Source organism: Chenopodium album, chromosome 16 (genome assembly GCF_948465745.1).
Source record: "Chenopodium album chromosome 16, dcCheAlbu1.1, whole genome shotgun sequence".
NCBI classification, from domain to species: Eukaryota; Viridiplantae; Streptophyta; class Magnoliopsida; order Caryophyllales; family Amaranthaceae; genus Chenopodium; species Chenopodium album.
This window is the reverse complement of record NC_137849.1, coordinates 8,283,791-8,295,893: the sequence shown is the minus strand read 5'-3', so window position 1 is coordinate 8,295,893 and position 12,103 is coordinate 8,283,791. Positions and strand designations below refer to the sequence as shown.

General features: G+C 33.1%; 1 protein-coding gene across 1 annotated transcript; it reads left to right on the top strand.

Moving 5' to 3' along the window:
• Positions 1-4,095: 4,095 nt before the first annotated feature.
• Positions 4,096-4,521, top strand: LOC145583856 (uncharacterized). Its single transcript, XM_081640818.1, has 2 exons — positions 4,096-4,325; positions 4,407-4,521. The coding sequence occupies exons 1-2, from the start codon at positions 4,096-4,098 to the stop codon at positions 4,519-4,521; spliced, it is 345 nt and encodes a 114-aa protein (XP_081496944.1).
• The last annotated feature ends 7,582 nt before the right edge of the window (positions 4,522-12,103 follow it).

Sequence of the window (12,103 nt, the reverse complement as noted above, 5' to 3'; positions counted from 1 at the left end):
CCCATCTAAATACACAATTATTGAACCTTGATTATGGACTATACTTAACTGGATTGGACGCTTTTCATAAATAGGATACGAAATGAAGATTTTCAAAAACAGAAATGAATTATATTTATTAAACACAGAGAAATCACAAGACTCTTCAACATTTCACCTCGCTCGATATTCATGACGTGAAAAGTACTCATCACTGGGTTTGGTTTTTGGAGAGACGCAATCAGGTGTCTACAACTATAAATAAAAAATAAAACTAAACTAATAAAAAAAAAGATACACATAGAGTTGTAGTACTTAACCATTGGGTAAAAAACTAGATACAAAGAAATCACATTTAACATGTAATGCTAGTTTGAAAAATAGGAAAAAGAATATTTTTGGTTCTCATTAATATAGCTAGACTATGTGTTAACAAAACAGAAGCATGATAGTCCTAATTATAAGGAATACGACTAGCAATAGTAGCTTGCATTTAGCCTAAATATAAGGGGTTGAATATTAGCTTTCCTAATTTATAAATACAAAATATATTTACTATATTTAACAATTTTCCATTGTATTATTTCAAAAAAAAAAAAAGTTTGCCATGTAATTGCTCTACCTTAATGTTTTTTTTTTTTTTATTTGGTTATTATATAGGATTCGTCCAATATTAGGATATGACATTACTTATATATTTAGAATTAGTCTCAATCTCCTTAATTATTGTAAAGTTAAAGTAAAAAGCAAAGACGGTTCATTATTTAATTAATAACAAACTAGAATCCAAGTAATTTAATAATTGGGTCACGCTATAGATAAGAAGATAATCATCTAATTTGACAATTAGGTTGCCATTAGAATAGCTCTAAAGGTGGATTGATTGAGAGTAAATTTAATTTTGAGGAATATGCATACAGAATACAAACCACAATAGTAGATATATAAGTGAGCATTGATTGATATCAAACTTGGTATATATACGTTATGACTTGGCTAGTGAATGAGGATTGAGGACCACAATCCTATTTGCTATCAGTTAAGAAATATATTAGGATATTAACGCATGTGCAGTATGAACTAATAATTAGGAATGTCCAAAATATATGGTCGTAGACAAAATAAACAATAATACCGTGTTTTATAGGTAATGTCCTATTAGAATTTGGGTTAATGCCTTATATGCAAATAAAATTGAAAACTATATCTTCTTTTATTCGGATCAAACAAGTATTCCAAAACAAAAATCATTGTCTTCTCCAATTTGCCTCACAAACCCAGATTTCGAAAAATTGTTAAATTTTTTTAATTATTTTCGCATACATATAATGGCTGATTTTGCATCCTTTGTTTGAGATTATCCAATTAATATATAATGTTTAGATTAAAAACAATCCCAGATTCACACATGAATACAAATTTTGAATGAACTCAAACTTCACATATAATATGTAGACCGATGCATATTTTCAATTTTCATTGATGTGCGAGTGTTTTTTACGGGACAAAGATTTCCATAATGGTGGTTAATTTCATCCATGGATAAAGAACCTTGAAGAACTTTGAAGAACAGTGAAGAACATTGAATAACAATTTTTTTATTTTGATTTATGTAATTTTATCTTATTTTTGGATTTAATTAGTAACTGATTATAATTAAATAATTTTGAAAATAAAAAAAGGATTTTTGAAAAATAAAAAATTATTTTTAGGAAAAATGAAAAAGAATTGAAAATGGAAAATTCTAAAAATAAGGTTTGACCAAGATTTTAAGAAAAAGCAAAAATCAGTCAATCATAATTAAGTATAGCCATGGTCATAGTGAGAATGACCATACTAGAATTTTTAAAGAAACTAGGCTATTTTTTTTTTTAATAAACAACATAAAAAAGGTAATTGCAGTTTAAAGGTTAATGAATCGCTTTAGTACTTATTTGACATTGTTTTTTATTTTTCGTTTTTTACAACATAAATAAAAAACAAAAAACAAGAAAAAAGGAGTTTCCATTTTTTTGTTGTTAGTTTTCAAAGATTAAGATTGCCTAATTTTTTATGCATTATATAACATATATTACTTCGTATATGATTTTAAATAACAAAAAACCACAGCAAATACCGTACCAAACAAATAAGCAATTTATGTTTCCACCATATTCCTATTTCTAACTCCATCCAATCAGTATGCCCCCCTCCAATCACTATTGTGCACACATGATGTTAAGTAAGAGAAGTTTGGATAGATCGATTTTTAAAGATAAAAAATTGTTATATATAGCTTTATTATCGATATACTTCCAATATTTCTTATACACAAAATTAATAATAACTTTTGATAAATATCTTATTACTCGGTACTATTTCTTACATTTTCAACTCAATAATAACATAGATTATTTACAAAGTATACAAAAAGTATGAACATTCAAGCCACATAGTTCATCCTAAAATTTTACCAACAATCCGGGCATTACCCGGACACAAAACTAGTTATTAATAAATTAGCAGTTTATACTAAGCAGGTGTAAAACTATATAAATAAATCTGTTAGTAAGTTGACGGGATGGTATGTAAGGAAATTTATATCAAACACAGCATGATTGTGGAATTTTGGTTCGTTTAAGCAATTTTCGTAGAAAATACTTATAGAGTGTTGAAGCTTAAGTGTTTTGATGATGATGAATATAAAGAGCAAACTTCAACTAATAAGAATTCTCTAAGTGTTGTAATTAGAACAGGTGAAGTGGACTTTGGAAGTGGAAGTGTAACCTAACTATGAAGACTCGAGGAGATTCCAAGGAAAGTTAAAGAATATAGAAGAAGAGTTTTCTTACAAGAACTAATTGAGTTCCCTAACAGTAACTTGAAGACAGCAAGTTGGAAGGCTTAACTTGGTCTGCGTTGAAGACAGCAAGTTTCACAAGAATTTGGTCTGCAAGGTAAGAGCTGGAGAACAAGTGACAGCAGGAACTTAGTCTTGGACTGCGTGAAGCCCAAGTATCCTAGAATACAACATTTGACAAAGCAATTTAGTTTTGTTAAGTTTTTATCGTTTAGAATTGTTGTAAATATGTTTGGCAGGTTTACATATGAGATTTATTAGAAACGTGACAAAAGCTTGGCAAGCTTAAAATAGAAAAGTTTAAAAAGATAAGTTTTTGTGAAAAGATTTTCTAAAAAGATTTTACTTCATAAAAACTGATTATATCAAAAGATATTATTCTTTTGATAATTTATCTTTGATAAGTTTTTCTAAAAACCTTTTCTTCTAAAAGATTTACATAAACCGTGTTTTGTGATTTTGGTAAATTAACTAAATTATCTTTTGAAAACCTTACTTTCTATATTGACTTTTGTTCTTCCTTTGTAATTGCAGGTGGTTTGTTTTGCACTTAGGAAACCAGTCTTGTATAAATTGTAGAAATTCACAGTTTTTTTGTGAGTTTATGAGTGAAGAATTCGAAGAGTGCTTAATTGTGTAAGTTTTCCAAGTTCATACTTTGTCATATTAGTTTCGGATTTCATGTGTAGCTTACCTTTCATATACTAGAGTTCAATTGTTTGTATTTGGTTGGGTTCTTGGGTGTGTGATTTATATCTTTGCATATAGTTTTGTAAGGTTCAAGGTTGAAGCTGAGTCTGAGAGTACTCAGGGAGTACGAGTGAATCTAAGTCAAGGACTTAGGTTGGGTAGAATAGGGTTGTACTGTGTAGCAAGTTTAGTCTGGAACTTGTGAGTAAAGGTTTGAGTATAATAGGTTGTAACTTGTGTGTTTACCCTATTATAGTGGATTGGTTTGGTTCTGAAAATCCTTTAGAGGGTCGAGGTTTTACTTCCAGTTGGGTCGTGGAAGGTTTCCTCTTAAAATACTGTGTGAATTGCAAGTTCCTTTACATTATGTTTTATGTTCCACAAAAGTAGTTACTAGGAACTCACATACAATTCATCCATCCTCTTGTAGTGTTCGTCTCAACTAACAATTGGTATCAGAGCAAGGTTCTCACGTGTAAGCAGATAACTTTGTTGAGTAAGTTCCTGAGAAGAGATGAATTACAAAGAGAAACTTGAAGAAGGGTATTCTACCCAACGTCCACCTATGTTCAATGGTACGTTTTACCATGGAGATATTCATCAAGGCTGAAAATTACCAAGTTTGGCGTGTAATTGAATCTGGTAATTTTGAGGTAACCTCAACCAATGAGAAAAACGAGGTAGTTCCTAAACTAATATCTGATTTTGATAAAGAGGATTATCAGAAACTTGAGGTAAATGCTTTGGCTATTAAATACTTGCATTGTGGACTTGGACCCCATGAGCATAATCGAATCATGGGATGTAAGTCGGCTAAGTAGATTTAGGATCTACTAGAAGTTACTCATGAAGGTAAAAACGAGGTAAAACGTTCTAAAATTGATTTATTGATGTCTAGATATGAGAGGTTTGAAATGCTATCCAAGGAGTCCATAGAGGAAATATTTACTAGATTTAATGATATTATTAATGAACTGAGTTCCCTTAGCAGGCACATCCCTATAGATGAATAGGCTAGAAAGATCTTGAGGAGTCTTCCATAAGATAAACGATGGAGATCCAAGGTTACTGCAATGTAGGAATCCAAGTACTTTACAAAGTTCAATATGGAGCAGCTAGCAGGATCATTGATGATTCATGAACTTCACTTAAGTTCCAATGCTGAAAGTTCCAAGAACAAGAGTCTGGCTCTGAAAGCACAAGACTCAGAGGAATATGAAGTTAATGAGGAAAAGATGGCAATGCTGGTGAGAAGATTCAAGAAGATGATGAACAATAGGAAGTTTGATAGGAACAAGAAATTTACAAGTTCCAAAGACACTACCTGTTTCAAGTGTGGCTCTAAAGATCATTTCATAAAAGACTATCCATTTAAGGAAAAAGACAAAGGGAAGTTCAAGGGAAAAGATCAAGCTAAGGTGCCCAAAGATTATAAGCCATACTTCACAAAGGAGAATGTGAAGAAAGCTATGATGGTTGCCTGGGGTGACTTAAAAGAAGAAGACCAACCATCAGAAGAAATGACACATTTATGTCTTATGACCAAAACTAATGAAAAGGCTAAACTTAAGGCATATGAAGATGAGGTATGGTATTCTTTTAATGATTTAAAACATTTCTCTAAGGAAAACTTGACACATGTTGTGTTAGATATTCAGGATGATTTAAAAAAAATTGCATGTTGCAAAAGCTCAAAGTGACAAAGCACTTGACACTTACAAAGAACATAGTGAATGGATGGACAATATGAAATTTGATATTCAATATAGGTTCTTTAGTCTTTTTGATGATAATGTCACTCTGAAAGAAAATCTTGAAAGACTAAAACATGACAATACTCTTTTGAATGTGGAACTGTCTTTGTTAAAAATAAGTGGAGCAACTCCTAACTCTAAAGTTCCTCTTCTTGATCAGTATTCAAATTTTGAAAAATTAAAATCTAACTTAGAAGAACTAAAAGTGGAGAAAGCAAATCTTGAGGGGGGACTTGAAAGATTTAGGAAAGGTAAACAACTCATAGAGTACAATGTACCCAAATGGATTGCTTATGCTCAAGCTAAAAGAACTGAAGGTTTAGGATATAAGAAGAAGTTCTAGAAAGAAAGAAGTATGTTAACCTACCTAGTAGTATTGTTTGTTATTTCTATGGTAAGACAGGACATAAGCAAGGCAAATGTCCTAAGAAAGAAAAGAGCACTCTAAAGAATGAAAATCATGTTAAACAGATATGGGTTAGGAAATCTGATTATACATCTGTTAGTGTCAGGAACCTGGGTTCCTAACACTAACGTCTGATTCTTCATGCAGGTTCCTGTGAGGGGGAACAACACTTGGTACCTCGACAGTGGTTGTTCTAAGCACATGACTGGAGATAAATCTAGATTTCTCTCAGTGGATGCCTAATATAGTGGGACTGTGACCTTTGGTGTTAATATGAAAGGTGATATAATTGATATTGGAAAGGTATGAAGGTTAAGTTCCCATGTTATTGATAATGTATTTTTCAGTCAAGGGTCTCAAACACAATTTATTAAGTACTTCACAATTTTGTGACAAAGGTAACTCTATTAGCTTTACTTCTAATAAGTGTAAAATCATCCACAATGACACTGGAAACATTATATTAGAAGGAACTCGTAAAGGAAACACATATACTATGGATCTCAACGAGGTTCCAAATAGCAGTTTGACATGTCTTAGTGTTATTGAGGATGATCCCCTACTTTGGCATAAAAGATTTGGTCATGCATGTTTTACATTGCTTGATAAGCTTAGATCCAAGGAATTAGTGGAAGGACTTCCTTGCATTAAGTTCCTATATGATAAAGTATGTCATGTATGTGTTAGGGGTAAACAGACTCGTGTTTCATTTAAGTACAAGAAGATGGTAAGCACCAAAAGACTTTTGGAACTTATTCATATGGATCTTTGTGGTCCAATGAGAATCCAAAGTAGAAGTGGTAAGAAATATGTAATGGTTATAGTTGATGATTACTCAAGGTTTACATGGGTATTCTTTCTTGTTAGAAAAAATGAAACGTTTAATGAGTTTGTTGCATTTGTGAAGAAAGAACAAAGAAGAACAGGTAACCAGTTGGTGCATCTCCGGTCAGACCATGGAACAGAATTTGAAAACTCTAAGCTTGATGAATTCTGCACAGAACATGGAATGGATCATAACTTCTCTTCCCTAAGAACACCACAACAGAATGGAGTAGTAGAACGCAAGAATAGAAGCCTTGAGGACATGGCTAGAACTATGCTAATCTCAAGTCAACCTAGGAAATTTTGGGCAGAAACAGTGAATACAACATGTTACATTCTAAATAGAGTATCAGCCAGAGCCATCACAAACAAGACTCCCTATAAGTTCATCAAAGGGAGAAAGCCTAATATTTCTTACTTTGGAACTTTTGGTTGTAGATGTTTTGTTCATGACAATGGTAAAAGAAACTTGGGAAAGTTTGGTGAATGCAGTGATGAGGCAGTATTCTTAGGATATGCCTCAAACAGTAAAGCTTTTAGAGTTTATAATAAAATAAAAATGTGTGTTAAAGAGTCTGTACATGTGATTTTCGATGAAACTGAACAATTAATTGATGTATAAGATGATGATGATGATTTTGAAATAGGACTTGTACGAAAGTAAGATCTAGATGAGGAATCAACATTATTGCAAAAGTAGCAAGCTGGAAAGGGAGGTAAAGTGAATCATGAAGCAAATGAAGAGCAAACAACAGAAGATGCACAAGGAACTCCAGCTCAAAATCAAGATCAAGAGCATTCAGAAGTTCCAGAAGAAGTTTAAGCTAAATCAAAATATGAAGTTCCAATAGAAGTTCCAGTCAACAATAATCAAGAAAGATTGTATCCTATCAAGGACTTCACACCTAAGTCTTGGAAGCATCAAAAATCACATCCAGTTGATGCAATCATGAGCGATATCACCAAAGGAACTCAAACCAGATATCAGCTTAGGAACTTCTGTGCATTCTATGCATTCTTATCCTCCATGAAACCTAAAAACTATGTTGAAGCTTTAACTGAAGCTGACTGGATTAAATCTATGAAAGCAGAGCTAAATGAGTTTGAAAGAAATGAAGTTTAGCATCTGGAACCTAGACCAGTTGATCAAAAGACAATTGGACTGAAATGGGTATTTAGGAACAAACTAGATGAGCATGGTATTATTGTTAGGATCAAGGCAAGACTGGTAGTACAAGGTTTCAATCAACAGGAAGGAATCGACTATGAAGAAACATTTGCACTAGTAGCCAAGTTAGAGGCTATTCGCTTACTTATTGCTTTTGCTGCTTATATTGAATTTAGGTTGTACCAGATGGACGTAAAATGTGCATTTTTGAACAGATTACTAAAAAAAGACGTCTATGTGGAACAACCCCCTGAATTTGAAAATCTAGAGTTCCCGGACCAAGTTTACAAGCTTGACAAAGTCCTTTATGGACTTAAGCAAGCTCCCATAGCATGGTATGAAAGATTATCTAAGTTCCTTTTGAAGAATGATTTTAAACATGGCAAAATTGATAAAAAAATTGTTTTTAAAACCAAATGGAATTGATATCTTAGTTGTATAGATTTATGTTGATGATATATTATTTGGTGCAACTAATGAATCTTTGTGTAAATACTTTGCTAACCTTATGAGTGGAGAATTTGAAATGAGCATGATGGGAGAATTAAATTTCTTTCTTGGTTTGCAAATCAAGAAAACTGAGGAAGGTATCATGATCCATCAACAGAAGTTCATTAAGGAACTGTTTAAGAAATACAAACTTGATAATGCAAAAACCAATAGAACTCCTATGGGTATAGCTACAAGACTGGATGAAGATCCATCTGGAACTTGCATAGACCAAACTATGTATCGAGGTATGATTGGTTCTCTACTTTGCTTAACAGCTAGTAGACTTGACATATATTTTAGTGTAGGTTTATGTGCCAGGTTCCAAGAAAATCCAAAGGAATCTCACCTGAAAGTAGTAAAGAGAATCCTTCGTCACTTGAAAGGAACTAATGACTTGTGTCTCTTCTATCCTAGAAGTGACTCATTTGATTTAAATGGCTTTACTAACACTGACTATGTAAGTGATTTGGTTAATAGAAAAAGCACTTCAAGTATGGCACAGTTTCTAGGACCATGTTTAGTTTCTTAGGGTTCCAAGAAGCAAAACACAGTTGCATTGTCTACAGCTGAATATGTAGCTGCAACAGCTTGTTGTTCTCAAATGTTATGGATAAAGAAACAGGTTAGAGATCTTGGTATTTTATTTGAATGTGTTCCTATTCATTGTGACAATACTAGTGCTATATGTATTTCTAAAGATCCAGTTCAACATTCAAAGGTCAAGCATATCCACATTAGGCATCACTTCCTAAAAGACAATGTGGAGCAAGGGAATATTAAGTTAGAATTTTGTCCAACTAAAAATCAAATTGCAAATATTCTAACTAAGCCCTTGAACAGAAAAAGATTTGAGAAATTGAGATTAGAACTTAGGATGATCAAGCTGACTTAATTGCTTCTGAAGTTCCAAGATATGGTAAAAATCAGAAATATTGTAAAAAGAGCATCTAGCACAATTATGGTGTGCTAAACATAGCTGAAGTGTTACCGTTGGTGAATTCTTGGAGGTTAGTTCACAAACACTTAAGTGCGTGTGTAATTAGTAATGTACATTGCATGTGTGTAGAAAGCGTGTTCCAAATACGTGTTTTCTTTTGGTAATTAAAATCTTTTTGGAAATTAAGTGAATTTGGAAAGAAAAAGAATTTTGAAAAATATCCTGTTTAAATTTCAAAAAATTAATTGAACTTGTTCAATAAATGACTGAATAGTAAAACCATTTAATTCCTTCACACTGCTTCAATTAATATAAAAGGAATCTTCACCCACCTTACCCCCTCTCTATCAAATCAAATTTATCCACTGTCAAAAATCTTCTAAGCTATTCTAAACCCTTACTTTCAAAATCATGGCCATTATCACTTCCATCAGCTCATCAGAACACTCTCAAGACAAACACCAATTGGAACCAAAAAGTGTTTCTCCTTTAACCATGGTGTCATACCAAGAACCCAAGAAAAACCAAGTCGAAAGTGCTCTAACCTCATCCTCAGCAAAGAAAAACCCTAAAGAGAAAGCTTCAGTAGTTGTGGAAGTGGAATCCTCTGAAATTCTCAAAAAGTTGAGAGAATAGAAAGCAATCAAAGAAAAAAGAAAGTCGGTAGAGGAACAAATCAAGGAGATCGAGGACTTCGGAACAGGAACTGTTGAATCAAATGGAGAAGATGATCCAATGGAGGAGGAGACCACTACTGATCAATCGGAACTTGAGTCACATGCTGGAAGGTATGTGGTTGGTCATAGGCTTGATTTAAGTTGGTGTAGAAAAGCTAGGTTTTTGGAATTTTTGGATTTAATTAAGTTTCAAGGTTGGGAACACTTATTGTTGAAAGCTTCAAACAATTGCATGTATCCAATTGCCATGAATGAATTCTATAAGAACTTTCAAGTAAAACAAGGGGTAATTTTGAGTGAAATTAATGAAATAAAAATTGAGTTTGATGTAGAAACCCTAGGAACTATCTTGAAGTTTCAACTAAGGGATATGAGATGTATATGAAGGGTAAATCCAGTGTGAAGGTAGGGAACTTTCTAGGTGGTGATATAGTTGAGTTTCTAGGAGGAAAAAGGGGGAAGAATACTATGAGTCACAATGATATGAGCCCTATGAATAAGCTGCTGTTTAATTTGGTGAAAAAGAATATCCTGCCTAGAACTCAAAAGAAGGGAAAAGCTTGTTTAATGGACATGGTTGTTATTTTCTGTCTCTGTAAAAAGATAAAATTTAATTTTCCTTCCCTTATGTATCTCACTGTGTTCCTAGCAAGAACAAAGTGGGCTATGGGGCTATTTTATCTACTGTCTTCGAATCCCTTGGGGTAGAACTCAAAGGAAAATATGGGGGATTGAAGGAAAAGGCAAAAAATGTGAAAAATAAAGAGACTCTGCTAGGAATAAGCCTAGAGGTTGTAAATGGGAAACTTTAGAAGGTTGAGAAGAAGAAATCAGCTAGTGGAAAGAAGAAAGAAAAGGCAGTTTCAGAAGAGCCTTTAAGGAAGAGCATGAGGTTGTCGGCTAGCTCTTTCCCACAGACAAGCATGGAAAAACCTCTAGAACTGGATGAGGAAGAAGAAAATGTGATGGCAGTGCAGGTTGCTAAATTATCTGACAGAGCTGAAGTTGCAGAAAGGCAACTCAAAGATACTGCAAGACGAATTCAGAAGATAGAGAGGGCAGTACAGGGTCTTGAGAAGAGTCTCAAGGAACAGAAGGTGGAGTTCTAGAAGGCTATCAAGAGCCTGGAAGACAAACTGGAAGCTAGCATTGAGCACCAGAAGGAGGACAACAAGAAGATCCTAGAGTTCCTTCAGAGCTGATTCAGTTTACATCTCACCAGCCTACCTTAACTTTAGCCTAGCCTAGCCTAGCCTACATTTCATCTTGTCTTTTTGTTGTTTTAGTCTTAAACAATTTTAATACTGTTTTGTGAAAATTTTGAAATATTTTGGTTTGTAATCGGATTAAGCAGAATAATCTTTTGATTTTAAATGATCAATTTGGAACTTTGCCTCTACATGGCGTGTTTTGTATATTATGAAAGCATGTGCAGGAAAGTGGAACTAATTGAAGGGAATTTAGCAGCGCTGCCTTCAGTTCCTCACACTCGATGAATTGCTTGTGGGGATGTGGCTAGATGCTTGATAACTTAACTTGCAAGACTTTTTGATAATGCCAAAAGGGGGAAAAGAAGAAGCAAACTTGAAGCCTGAAGTTGTTCTGGGTTCCAGTTGATAAAGTATTAGAAGTTTCTCTGAGGCTGTGTATAAAGTAGTTCTAGTTTCTGAGTTTCTGTTTTCTGTTCTATTTTATATATTTTTAGGGTTCGTTTGGTATCACTGTGGTTTTTTGTTTTTTGGTTTTTTGTTTTTTAAAATCATATGATATATGTCATATAATGAATCAAAAATTAGTCAAACTTATTAAAATCATGATAATTTTGAAAGCTAACAACAGAAAAGTGGAAACACCTTTTTCTTGTTTCCTGTTTTTGGTTTTTTGTTTTAAAAAAAAAAAAAAACTGGAAACTGAAAACAAAAAACAATGCCAAACAATCCCTAAGTTATTTTTGTTTTCGTTTTTGTTTTTCTGGTTTTGTTTTCTTTGTGTTTTTATTTTCAGTCAATAAATTAAAAATACAAAAAATATGTCCTTCTATGTGATTTAAATTTCCTTAGAAGTTTGCTAAAGTTTGTCACCATCAAAAAGGGGGAAATTGTTGAAGCTTAAGTGTTTTGATGATGATAAATATAAAGAGCAAACTTCAACTAATAAGAATTCTCTAAGTGTTGTAATTAGAACAGGTGAAGTGGACTTTGGAAGTGGAAGTGTAACCTAACTATGAAGACTCGAGGAGATTCCAAGGAAAGTTAAAGAAGATAGAAGAAGAGTTCTCTTACAAGAACTAACTGAGTTCCCTAACAGGAACTTGAAGACAGCAAGTTGGAAGGCTT